This window comes from Accipiter gentilis, chromosome 8 (genome assembly GCF_929443795.1).
Source record: "Accipiter gentilis chromosome 8, bAccGen1.1, whole genome shotgun sequence".
In the NCBI taxonomy this organism is placed as follows: domain Eukaryota; kingdom Metazoa; phylum Chordata; class Aves; order Accipitriformes; family Accipitridae; genus Astur; species Astur gentilis.
In genome coordinates this window covers 7969541-7982013 of record NC_064887.1, presented here as the reverse complement: position 1 = coordinate 7982013, position 12473 = coordinate 7969541, and the positions used below count along the sequence as shown (strand labels likewise).

Below are 12473 nucleotides of genomic sequence, written 5' to 3'. Positions count from 1 at the left end.
GCCTCCACAGCGCCTGTCGCACATTTTGCCTGTCATTGAGGTCGCAAAGAGGCGCTTTGCGGCCGGCACGTGACCACCCTCCTGTCAAGCGCTCGCGAAGCCGGGGGAGGGGGTGGGGCCGCGCCTTCCCGGCACCCGGCGGTCACCGGCGGCCGCTGCCCACCGCCCCCACCCCACCCCCCCCCCATCCCTTCCTCCCACCCCACCACCCCCCCCCCCCCCGGCCGCGGCCCCGGTTCCCGCGGGAAGGGAGAGGAGAGATGGGGAGGGGGCGCGAGAGGAGCCCCCGCCGCTGAGCCGGCGGAAGGTGCCGGCGCCGGGTCGCGGGGTCACGGGCGCCCGATCGGTCCGGGCTGAGCTCCGCGGACCTTCCCTGAGGAGACCGACCGCCTCGGCCTCCCGGGAGTCAACGGCTGCGGCCACGGCCCGGCCTCAGGGGACGGGAGCGGCTCCTCCGGGGCGGCTCCGGCCCCCCGGCTCGGCCCGGCCGAGGGCAGCGCTGCCCCGGGGGGGCTGACCCCCGTCCCCGTCCCCGGCGGCGGCTGCTGCTCGGGCCCGGCGGCGGCGCGGGGTGGCCCGGCTGGGCTCGGCCGCCGGCTGCGGCCTAACGGGTCGGTGCGGCCCTGAGTGCAGGCAGCCCGGGCCGGGCCCGCCATCCGCGGGGCTGGGGGGGGTGGGGGGGGGGCGACACGGGGGACAAGGGCCGCCGCAGCCGCCTGCCGGAGGGCGGCTCTGCCTCCCCGTCCGGGAGCGGGGCATCCCTCCGCGTCCCCGGGGACAGGGCGGGATGGCGTCGGTGAATACGGCGGCTCCGTCCCCGGAGCGGTTCGCGTCTGCTCTGACAAGCCTTAACTTTGGGCTCGCAGAGTGACCCCAACCTCCCCGGGGTGGGGGGCATGCGCCGATTGGGGCCGGGGAGGGGGGTGGTGAGCTCGGTAAAACGGCGATTTTCCCCGTCTTCGTGGTTCTCTCAAAGAAGGAAAAGCATTTCTCACAGGTTTCTGAGCCGACAGACCGTGATCTGCACAGCGGCCCTCACTCAAGCTTAGCACTCCAGCTCTGTAAGACGCAATTGCCTTATATACCATGGATAATTTATTTTTTTTTTTAAGTAATGTAAATCTAGCTGTAATTAATGCTTTTTAAGTCTGCCTCCTACAACCTGATGCTGTTCACCTACCCCCTTAGCGCTGACGTGAAACACAAATGCGCATTCGGACGCCAATTTGCTAATCAGTCCCTCTGTTCTTTGTATGGGTGTCGCAGCTACCTGAGGTCACGGGTAGGTACATCGAGCACCTTTCCTATTAGCTAATAAAGCTCCATGATGATAATCTTGGAACCAAGTTATTTTGCCGTTTTTAGGAAACACCGTTCTTTATTCTAGTTTTTCTCCTGCGTCCGTGAGTGTTTGATTTCAGAGCCTGCGAGCTCCCTGCTGCCTGCTGCAGCCGCCAGGCTGGCACCAGGGAGAGGAGAGCGGCAGGGAGGGGGGGAACGGGGACACAGGACACAGGACACAGCGCGACCGCCCACCGCGGCGGGGTCCGTCGGTGGGGAGAGACCGGGAACAAAGGCTGCCTGTGGATAGGGACGTATGAAAAGTTAAACTGTACCTTCAGGAGAGTCTGTGTTCCCAAGAAAACTACTCCCGGGAATTGTTTGCGGGCGCTGCTGGGGAGCGTGGGCTGCAGGGCGGCTGGCGCAGGGGACTGGCGGCAGCAGCAGAGTCAGTCAGGGTCTCTGGGCGGGTTGAGGCCACGCTGAAATGCCACTTATGATGCAAAGCCAGAGCGTCAGAGAAGTTGGATTTTCTGTTTTATCCTGTTCCTGACTTAGTTTATGTTGGCAGGGTTTGCCAAGGGGTTTTTATTGCCCACTGGCGTTAGCTTAACAATTCGAACTCCCCACCACCGACCGGAGGGATGATAAAGCAATTGCCCTCACACCTGCCCTTTTTTTTTTTTTTTTTCCACCCGGTTGATGTTACAGGCGGTTCCGTACTAGGTACGAGGTATGGTGCGATGCCAGGGACAGCCTATGCTAAATTACAAACAAATCCACCCACACATTACTAGAGAGTAACTATAATAAAGGCTGAAAAGCGAGTTTTAGCAGTTGGGTTAAAGCCAATTAATTCCTGGCAGGAATTGAAGCTATAGGTGTGTTGTCAAGATTAGTTACACGGCGTTCACATCTATTACAGCCATGTTTTAAATAATGATATCTGTGTTAGATCAAAACAGGAAGGAATTGATCCAGAACATGAAGAAAAAGTGAAAAGCTGCACGTGCCCCACATCACAGAAAGTTCACGGTCAAGCCACAGCAAAAGTTTCTGTTCTTCTCACAAGCCCTCACTCCGCGCCACTCGAGGTGGGTTTTTTTATCCCCTCCAATGAGTGTCAGACACATTAGAGCCGCTTATTTTCGCTTATTTTCCTCCTCCTTCTGATACCCGGCGATAATGCCTCCCTCCAGAAGGTGTTTTGGCTGCTGATTTTGGAGCCGATTGGGGCAACTCTTTCTGTTTTAGGAGGGGTACCTTTATCATTCTTGAGAGGAAATGATGAGGATTAACGAGCTGCTTTCTGCAAAGATTTTTGACAGACCCACACGGTGAAGGAGGTTCGACAGCATTTTCTGGCCGGGCAGCTTTACTTGCAGGAGGCCTTGCAGCACCCCAGCTACATGTTACTTAGTTGTTTTTATGTGGCGTGATGAACAGAAGACGGGGGCTTTATTCTGAACTGTAGACCAAACCAAAAGAAAACCAAAAACCAACCACCAAACAGAAAAAGAAAATCGGACGCTGTTGTAAGACTTGGAGGTCTAATTCTGCAAGAAGTTGGCAACGGGTAACGCCACCAAAGCCTGTGGATTTTAGGCACTGATCAGTCACGAAATAAGTCATTTATAAGCCGTCTGACTGAATGTTCGAAGTTTTGCATATAAATTCCTTCCCCAGGCAGAAAAGCAACTATATTTGAATATATGGATGCTATTCATGTGCACAGAGTTCTAGAGTTAACTTTGAGGGAAATCACCGCTCGTATTTTTGTTTACAAAACCGTTAGCACTCTTACTTCTGGCCGAGAATTACCGTAGTGAGGCCCTTCAAAATTACGTCCTTTCTTCCCCCCCCCCCCCCCCCCCCTTTAGCGGGAGCGTGAGTGAGGGTCAGCTGATAATTTGAGCAGAGCTGCTTCCCCCGCTCCGGGTGCAGGCGGTCCGTTCTCTGTCACCCTCGTATTTCCACAAACAAGCGTGGGAATCGGTACGGGAAAACCTCCTGGCGAAGCGAGAAGCACCCGCAGTCGGAAGGAGAGCCAGGGGCAGAAGTCCTCCCGGCTTCCTCCGGCTGCCGGGCTTGCAGGTTCATCCCAGTAGAACCGGTTGTGTCTCTGGAAGCCAGGCCCCGGCCCCGGCGGGTTTCCCCGCAGAGCGGCGCGGGAGGAGCCGGCGTGACCGCGGGGCAGGTTTCCTCGCTAACGCACCTCCCCGGGCTGCCGCCTCACGCGTGTTTACATTCAAATTCGCTTTTCCCGTAGCGGTCACGCAGAAAACAGACGAGCGGGTCGCCTCGGCCGCCGAGAGGTGACGGGGGCTTCTTGGGGGGAGCCGTGACATTGCGCCTTACCTCTCGGAGGCTTCGCTTCGGCGGACCGCAGCCTCCCGAGGGTCCCTGAAACTTAAAGCAATCCGGCCATTAGGGCGGGTTTAAGACACCGAGTGCCCTTAGGCGGAGTGGCAGCCGCATCCCCGCACCGTACCGTCCTCGCTCCCTCGCCCTTTGCCGGGAAAGCGAAGCCCTCGCGTCTTCTGGGCGGCCGGGTGCCTCCCCCCCACCCCCCCACCCCAAAATGGCACTTTCACATCGATCAAGGACGCCAGCAAAGCCTGCGCTGCCGCGGACGGTCGCCTTCCACCGCTAAGACAGCTCGACATTGACCCTTCCTCCTTGACCTTGTCCTTAGGGAGAGGAGCCCGCCTCTCCGCCGGGGTGCACCCCGGGCCCCGGAGCCGCTGCCCCCGCCGGCTACCGAGCGAGGGCCGGTGGGGCCGGGGCCGCTCCCCCCCCACACCCCCCCCCGCGGGCAGGTGGAGACCGCCCACCGAGCTCCCCCGACCCCCCGGTCCTCCCGCCGGGGCGCAGCGGCTCCCGGTGCTAAACCCTTTTTTTTTTTTTTCTCCTTTCATTTCCAACACCCCCCCACCACCACCACTCCCTTTTTATTTTTTTTTTTTCCCCCTCCCTAGGCCTCAGCAGCGCTCCTCCTAAAAGCACCCAGACTGTTATGGCTGTGGCGGGGCAGTGCCGTGCCCGAGCTGCACGGCGAGGGGAACCACACAAGGAGCCGCGCTGCTCCGGGGCCGGGGCCGGGGTTTGCGGGCCGGGGCCGGGGCCCCGGGGCCGGGCGAGGGGCGGGTGCGAGCGGCTGCAGGCCTTCCTGCCCGGCCGCGCTGTAACTCCGCCGCGCCTCCTTAAATCTCTGCCGTTAAAATGTGGGCGGGTGTTTCAACTCAAAAAGCGCTCAAATTTTTTTTCTTTTCAAAAAAAGCTGATGAGGTTAAAAAAAAAAAAAAAAAAAAAAGAGCGGGGGGGGGGGGTGGTGGATGGGGGGGGGGGGGAAGAGAGAAACCGGCTTCGTGTCCGTAGGAAACAGAAGTAGCGATTGTTTGTGCTTAAAAAAGGGGGAGCGCAAAGTCGCGGGCGGAGGCAGCGACCGCGGACCGGCAAGTGCAGCTTCATTTCGCGAAGTTGAAAGAGGAGGCGAGCGGCGGCTGTCACTGCGCGCCGGCAGATCTGCCGAGCGCGGCCGGGCCGGGGGGGGGCAGCGGCGGGCACCGGGGCAACCCCTGCCCCCGCCCGGAGCTCGCCCTCCGCTCCCCGGCCGGGGCGAGAGGCGCGGCCGTCGCCGGGCAGCGGCGGCGGGGCCGCGGCGGGCGGCGGGGCCGGGCCGGGCCGGGCCGGCTCCGCGGCTCCTCCGCGCCTTGAGCGCGGGGGCGGCGGTACGCGGCGGCTCCCCCCCCCCACCCCGGTTCCCCCTGCAGCCCCCCCTCCTCTCCCCGACCGCCACCGCCAGGACCCGCCGCCGCCCTCCTGGATGCTCCGGAGCCGCCGGCGGGCGGGATCGCGCCCGGCCGCTGCGCGGAGGCTGCGCGGGGCGGCGGGAGCGAAGCCGCTGCGGGGAGCGAGAGCACCGAGGGAGCGAACCCGGCGGGCGGGCGGGCGGGCAGCCGCCGCCGCCGCCGCCAGCGCCAGCGCCAGCGCGGCCGGCCCTCCGCGGGCGCGGCTCGTCCTTCTCGTCCCTGCTCGGCCCGGACTAGAGGCGGCGGTGCGGGATGAAAGGGGGGATCCCGAGCGGGACTTGGATGGACACTGCTACGGAAGACTTTTCCCCGGAGCTGCTGCTGCTGCTGCTGCAAAAAGTCTCCGATCCCGACTGTGAACAGGGTGGGTTGTCTTCTCCTTCAAAGATCTCGGGTCTGAGTGAGTCTCCGGTGTACGTGTATATACGTTACCTCTAACATATATAATACGTTGCGTGGCTGTTAGTCTACCCCCCCACCCCCCCCCACCCCCCCCGAAAGTGGCCAAAGTCTTTAGTAGGAGTTGCTCTATATGTGGAAGCGAAGAAATCTTCTTTCAAGTGGAGCTGCAGTTTTGCTGAATAATCACGTGTGAGTTAGGGGCGGGCTCTTGGCAAGGAGGTTTTTTACGAGTATTTACTACAAGGTCTACTCCAGAAGATTAACCATCCCAATCCTTCTGTCAGTCTCCGATGCCATGCCTGGTTAAAAAAAAAAAAAAACAAAAAAACAAAAAAAAAAATCTCATCTTTTTTCCGATCGTCAGTCACCCTAAAGAATGGCCGAGCCTTCTGGGAACGAGCTGGCGTCCGCGGCTGCCAAGGGGGACCTAGTGCAACTTACTAATTTGTTGCAAAAGAATGTAAACGTCAATGCACAAAATGGATTTGGGAGGACTGCGCTGCAGGTTGGTATCCAGAGAGGGAGAAAATATTTCATCACTGGTACCTACGTGACCCGGGTTTCCAAAAAAGACAACGTTTTGAACAGGCTGGTGGATGAAATTCGAGTGGTTTTTCAAACTCGTTGGATGCCATATTTTATAACTTTAGTGGCTCCAACTCCCTAAAATGACGTACTTGAAATAAAACTGGTCAAAACCATTATTTCAGTCGGGGATCACCCTCAATGTCAGACGGGCTACGAGTTTGCTAATATTTTGTAACTTCGTGGGGAGGAGGCAAGGAATGAGAGAGCTGAGATGAAAAGAAATCAGCTTAGGTGAGCAGGATTTCATAGCAGGTCTGTAAACACAAACGTGCCGTTCGCTGAAGCTTAGGATTTATCTTTTTTTCTCTCCTTTTTTTTTTTTTTTTTTTTTTTCCCCCCCCCCCCCCCCCCTTCTTTTTTTCCCCTGCGATATGCTTTCCAAGCGTGACTCGTCTCGCTTCTGGGTTTCTGCTGTAGACGGTACTTTTCCTTTACGCGCTGTTTGGGAGGAATGACCTTTCTGGTTGGGAAGCATGCTGCTCAGAACCGAGGACCTTCGATGTACATTAAGAGGGAGCCCTACGACTCAGGGTTCCGGCTGAACCACTTGCTTTTCCATTCAGAATTCGGGCTGACAATTTTGCTTTTTGAGATCGGCTAGCAGGGCACCGGTTCCAGCTATTTCCTTTCTGATCGTATAGGGTGCTATGTCCTAATTTTTTAAGTGTGTGGCTGTGCGGGCAGGAGTTGGAACTCGTCCAACTGCTAACTATTGGAGCTGATGAAAGATTTTGCTTTTTAGAATATCAGATAATGATGGCGAAGAGGCTAGAATAGTGAAAGAAGTGATTTAGAAATCCGGAGGGGGGGGGGGGGTGGCGAAAGTGTGGTGATTTGTACTTAAGGTATAAGTAATGAAAAGTGGAAGTGGAGCTATAGGTCTTTTTAATTTCCCACATTAGAAAAATCGTTTGTTAGCTCCTCTCCCCCCCCCCCTCCCCCGAAACCACGACAGTAATTTCTGAAATTGGGTTTTTAAAGAGCAATAGAGCTTGCGAATGTACTCGAGATATTTACAGCTTTTTGGCTTCGCCTCAAAATGTAAGGGCTGGAAAATAAAGTACCTCTTGCTAAAAAAGCAGGAGTGACCCCTTTTTGACAAATTCGCTGGAGCTGGAGGTCTGTGAGCTCCTCTCTGTCCTGTTAGCACCTAAATAGGGCATCGCATGGCAGCGCAGGCACTTGCAGCAACTTTTGAGAGAGTGAAAGGATTTAAATTAAAAACTTACACAAAGTAACTTCTTTAAGAAAGCAGGAAACATTCAGCTCGCTGGTTTAGTCCTCGGGACGAGGGCTGGAAACCGATTTGTCCTACAGTCATGTGTTTTATTTTGCTGTCTAGAAGCAGCTAACTGTCCGTATCCTGAATTAAGGCATATTTTACACAATGACATAGCATCCAGCTGTATTAAACACGCATCCGTGTCCTAACAATACTTCTGATCGCTGCCTAATGGTATCTGAGTTAATGAACCACAACAAAAATCAAAACGGGAGAATCTGTCGACTTATTTTCAATATGTATCATCCCGAAATGTGCTGTGGGTGCGTGACCACGCTCGAAAGAGCTCTCTGTCAGTGCACTCTCCACAACTGAGATAATCTCTCCCTAATCTCTCCCTCAATTCAAACGGAGAGGAGGCTCCTATGTTAATAGCAATGAATTTCTATTTTTCTTCAGCATTTATGTTTAATTAAGCAGCTGCTCGGCTCGTCTTGCTCTGTACTTTTTTTTGTTTCTGACGAAGTGTACCTATGCAGGCCTCAAATACATGTCCTGCCCTTGTGCTCTTCGGCAGACTTATTCAATTAAGGCTTTCTCCTTCTCTGCCTCCCTCCCCCCGAGTGAAACTTTGCAAAAGAAAGGGCATTTGCTGCACAGTTGTAGCCCACGTCCCAACAGCATCACCTTTTATATGATTTTTTCTCCCCCGCCCCCCCCGCCTCTCTAACTGAAGCCTTCAGTCCCCCAGCCTGAGCACAGAAAACTCCCACTTAAACCAAATACATGCTCTGAATTCACAAATCATGCAGCCGGGGCTCTCAAAAAGAGATCAAAATGTCCAGATTTTACTAAAGAAAGAGAGATCACAATGCTCTTGTTTTCTTTTACATCGCTTCCATCTCTGGTCAGAAGTGAAAGAAATGGCACATGCGGAGCTGGAAGCCTTGGGGCACAGAGAAATCCCTTTCCCTGAATCCCAGCCTGTCTTATCTGCACTTTTGCTCTTGTCTGTAGATGTAATACACTGGGCTGCTTTACAGTCCAAACGCTGCGCTAATTATATTTATTTTAGCTTGCTTTTCTTAAAAAGCCTAATATGTATTTTCACCAGGAGAGGTTTTCAGCAAATCCCTTTGTAGAAATTGTACATCGTGCTAAATGCAATGCACTGTAATGCTCGTTTATGCAGATAATTTTTTTTTACCAAGATTTTCAAATCAATGTGTGGACGTTTCTAAGGAAATAAAAAAGGTTGGGGTTTTGGGGGGTTGTTTGGGGGTTTCCCCCCCCCAAAACCCCGAAGTTGACACTTACAGTGAGACTAATTGCAAGGACAGGAAAATATTGCCTATAGGCTGGAGATTACACATTAGCGTGTTCATTTTTGAAAGTCTTTGTGCAAACAAAAATTGAGGAATTTGGGGGAAATCGGTGCAAGCTGTTAAGTCCCAAATAAGAGACATTTGCGTTCTAATTGTGATAGTTTTATGACGCAATCGAGAAAATTGAAAGAAGTTTTTTTTTCCTGAAACAGTCACAAAATCCAATTATTGTTGGTTTGGTTTTTTTTTTTTAAAAAAAAAAGGGGGGATGTTTTTAACGACAGAATATAGCCACAGTTTACTTATAGTGAAATTATGAAAGTATAATACAATACACTGGTTTTAGAAGAAAGCTTCTGGAACTTGGAAACATTCCTTTTGACTTCTCCTTTTTGGGTGACATAATGAAACACAAATATTGGGGAGAAAAATTTCTTCTGGCGTTTATTTTTCTTAGCAGACAGAGCTATGGTACAGTGCAAGTATTTGTTTTATGATAATGCACAGACAATGTAAACACCTGAGAGCTTATAGAAACACGTTCTACTTTTGCTGTTGCTGAGGTAAAATATCTGTTCCTCAGAGACCCTAGATCTGATGTTTAACGAGCTTAAACAGTAATGCAGGGGTGTCTCAATACTTAGGCAAAGAAAACCGAACCAGGCTTAATTTTCGTATGTTAAGAAACTGAGATAACCCACGTTAAAAAAAAAAAAAAAAAAAAAGAAAAAAGAAAAAAGAAAGAAGAGAGTTATTACATCCCCATTCTGCACCACCTATTTCAGCCACGAGTCTCTGGGGCAGAGAGCTCTTACCACCGAGACGGTAAGAGCCCTCCCAATTTCACCGGGATTAGTAAAAACCACCCGCCACGGAGGGAGTTCTGGGGCGGGGGCAGTGGGGCTCTCCCCCCAGCGTGAAGTGGGGCTTGAGCCGTGCAGAAGGACCCCCCCCCACCACCCCCTGAAGGCCACTCAACTCTTCCTCTTCCTCCCCAGGTGATGAAGCTCGGGGACCCCAAAATCGCCAGGCGTTTGCTCCTCAGCGGGGCCGACCCCAACCTGAAAGACAGTACTGGCTTCGCCGTCATCCACGACGTGGCCAGAGAGGGGTTTGCGGACACTTTGCAGGCTCTGCTGGAGTTCCAGGCCGACGTCAACCTGGAGGACGCCGAGGGCAACCTGCCCTTGCACTTGGCGGCCCAAGAGGGGCACGCGCCGGTGGTGGAGGCCCTGCTGGCGCGCGCCGACTGCAAGGTGGGCCACCGCAACAAGCGGGGGGCGACCGCCTACGACCTGGCCAAGCTCTACAAGAGGTCCGCCGTGGTGAAGCTCTTGGAGGACAGCCGCTGCTGCCCGGCACCCATGGATTGAAGCCCGGCTCCGACGTGCTCTCCTCTGGACGTTAAGGCTTTCGGCCGCCACCTTTTTTGCTTTTTTTCCCTCTTTTTTTTTTTTTTTTCCTTTTTTTTTTTCTAATAATGTTTGTTGCAACCTTACTTCTATTTTTTTTTTTTTTTTTTTTTTTTTCTTGAACAGCTGGTAGCTTAAGCCTAGAGGTGGGTTTTTTAGATAATGGCAACGGTCTAAACCCACGCTCCCAGCAACTTCTTACACCCTTCAGTTACAAAATACTCACAGACCCAGTCGCCTGTCTGTCGGTCGCTCATACCTACTTTTCCAGTATCACGTTTTACAACTTATTTTAGGTCTTTTGTATTAAGTCATTAACACAAGAGCTACATATGCACATGCTTAATGTCGCCGGACCTTTTTTAAGCAGAGCTTAAAGTCAGTCGCAGGGTGCTTGGCCTGAGGACAGGGGATGGCGCTTGGGGGCTTTGGGAAATAGCTGCGTTTTGACACTAACGAGAGCTTGTAGAAGTAGGTCGCTTACTTTCCAAATGTAGATGACACTCTCCCCCTCTGTGTGTTTAAACTTTCACCAAGCTGGTTTTGAATTTAGTTACCAGAAACAGTGTAAGTGGTGTTTTCGTGATTGCCAGAGGTTTTAAACAGCTCAGTTTGGTAGTTCGTGTTTACTGGGCGCTGAACGAGGTGGTTTTTTCTAGTTTCAAAACAAGCAGCAGAGAACCCTTGTCAGAGGCAAGAGGACACGAAGGCAGCAACACGACAAGTTTTCTGGTCGCTTCGGAAGCTGAGTGCCGTTTAGATGCTCTTTACCACATTTTTGCTTTCCACCGACTACTCTCTTTTGCCTGGAAAGAAACTCTTTCAACGATAGATGCGTCTCGCGAAACAGGAATATTTGAATACGGTGACATTTAGGAAGCAGCACGTTTGATAGTCGGGAAGTTGTGTTATTGCTTGCACGTAAAACACAATTTAACCAGTGCAAATTTTCCATTGCAATACAGCCGCGAGTGTTCATCAGACTCGAACTCCTTTACCTCTCCAGCTACAACAGGAGCTAACGACGCTCAGCACCGCATGGGAAAAAGCTTCGTAATGAAACTTTTAACATTCGTACAGGATCTAGTTGTTGGACGGATGGGCAGTGTAAAGTGCTTTACTTTGAATAGGCTCAATTTTAATTGCGCAAAAGAGAAGGTTTGAAATCAATGCAGAATGAATAGTACTGAAAGCAGCACGTAAAAGAGGAGGGGTGTAACCTTAGTTTAGATTTTAACTCTTCCAAAAAACATATATATTTTAGCGCCACAAAATCAGTTGCTACCGTTTACAAGTAAAAAGTAATTTGCTGAAACTGTCTGTCACGTTTACTATACGCTCTGTCACACTGCTGTGTTTTCTGATTAAAAACCTCTGTGAAATATGAAGTTTTGCGCCCTTTTGTTATCCCTTTCTGTTCACAAGGGATCTAGAGATCATTAACCCAAGCGCGGCGCACAGGATGCGTGACTGGGGAAACAACCCGCCAAATACCCGCTATAAAGAGCACTAAACCCAGCTGAAATATTAAAACCGAGCAACGTAATCCGCAGGTCCCCGAGGCGAAGTCACCCAGAGCGCTCTCTGTTGCCCCCCCATCTCCCTTCCCGCATGTCCTGGAGGATGCTCCAAGCTTTTTCCTTCTCCACAACCAGTGCCCAGCTCTCCTCTTATCAAGCAGAAATCCGCGCTACCACCAGGATTTCTCCCATTCGCTGCGACAGCAGAGGTGAACACCGGCAGGTAATAGTCATCTTTCTCCCTTATTTTTCACCTGTGCCGCTAAAAAAATACCCTCATCCCAGACCCGTTTCGAGCTCCACCGGCATTCAACTTACGCTGAGACGAAGTTTAGTTAGTGGCTTAACAAAACAACTGCTTTTCCGAGAAAAAATGCCCCGCGTAGTCAGAAATAGCGGCTTTTATGGCATGCCAGGAGTTCACGATTAAAGCCGGGACGTGTCACACCGCGGTCGTGAGCGGCTGAGTCTCGGGCGATGTTAAGTCTGGTTTAAAGGTACGTTTGATTTGTTTTTATTGCTGCGTTTTCTCTGCAAGCCCCTCCAGTTATGGTAAACAATATTCTGGATGGAAGTTCCTAGTTAGGTACTTTGAAAGCCAAAATTACTCTCTGATGCCCCAGGAACTTAATAGTTCCTACAAAAAGCCTCTGGGAAACCGAAGAAATAAATCAGCTGGTGAGTTCGTGCACCTTACAGGGTTTGCAGGGGATAAAACCGCTGGGGCTGAGCTGGGGGTCAGCTTTCCTGCGAGAAGGTCTCACATTTACTCAGCGAGGAGAAAGGAATATAAAGCAAGTCTCATTAATAGGGCATCTTTATGCCGAAAAAGGATTCTAATATCGGATGTGGTTTCAGAAATTACTTTTGTGATTTGATTTTTTTTTTTTTTTTTTTTTTACCCCCCGGGT

At 52.3% G+C, this 12473-nt stretch overlaps 1 protein-coding gene across 4 annotated transcripts; it reads left to right on the top strand.

Moving 5' to 3' along the window:
* The first annotated feature begins 5577 nt into the window (after positions 1-5577).
* On the top strand, positions 5578-11424 carry CDKN2C (cyclin dependent kinase inhibitor 2C). Of its 4 annotated transcripts, none has more exons than XM_049809002.1 (3): positions 5578-6000; positions 6501-6584; positions 9629-11424. In XM_049809002.1, exons 1-3 carry the CDS (start codon positions 5872-5874, stop codon positions 10001-10003), a joined length of 588 nt encoding a protein of 195 aa, XP_049664959.1. In that variant the 5' UTR covers positions 5578-5871; the 3' UTR covers positions 10004-11424. The 4 variants fall into 4 exon arrangements, 2 of the variants coding, with proteins under 2 accessions (XP_049664959.1, XP_049664960.1); XR_007507079.1 differs by having other exon boundaries at positions 5916-6000; positions 6467-6584; positions 9629-9742; XR_007507078.1 differs by lacking the exon at positions 5578-6000 and adding an exon at positions 6047-6314 and having other exon boundaries at positions 6467-6584; positions 9629-9742.
* The last annotated feature ends 1049 nt before the right edge of the window (positions 11425-12473 follow it).

What these genes read in the sequence shown, in the direction of transcription:
- CDKN2C (XM_049809002.1), top strand. Translation starts at nt 5,872, where the DNA reads ATGGCCGAGCCTTCTGGGAACGAGCTGGCGTCCGCGGCTGCCAAGGGG. An exon ending in TTGGGAGGACTGCGCTGCAG is followed by an intron (nt 6,001 to 6,500) that starts GTTGGTATCCAG and finishes TTTCTGCTGTAG; the next exon opens with ACGGTACTTTTCCTTTACGC. An exon ending in CAGAACCGAGGACCTTCGAT is followed by an intron (nt 6,585 to 9,628) that starts GTACATTAAGAG and finishes CTTCCTCCCCAG; the next exon opens with GTGATGAAGCTCGGGGACCC.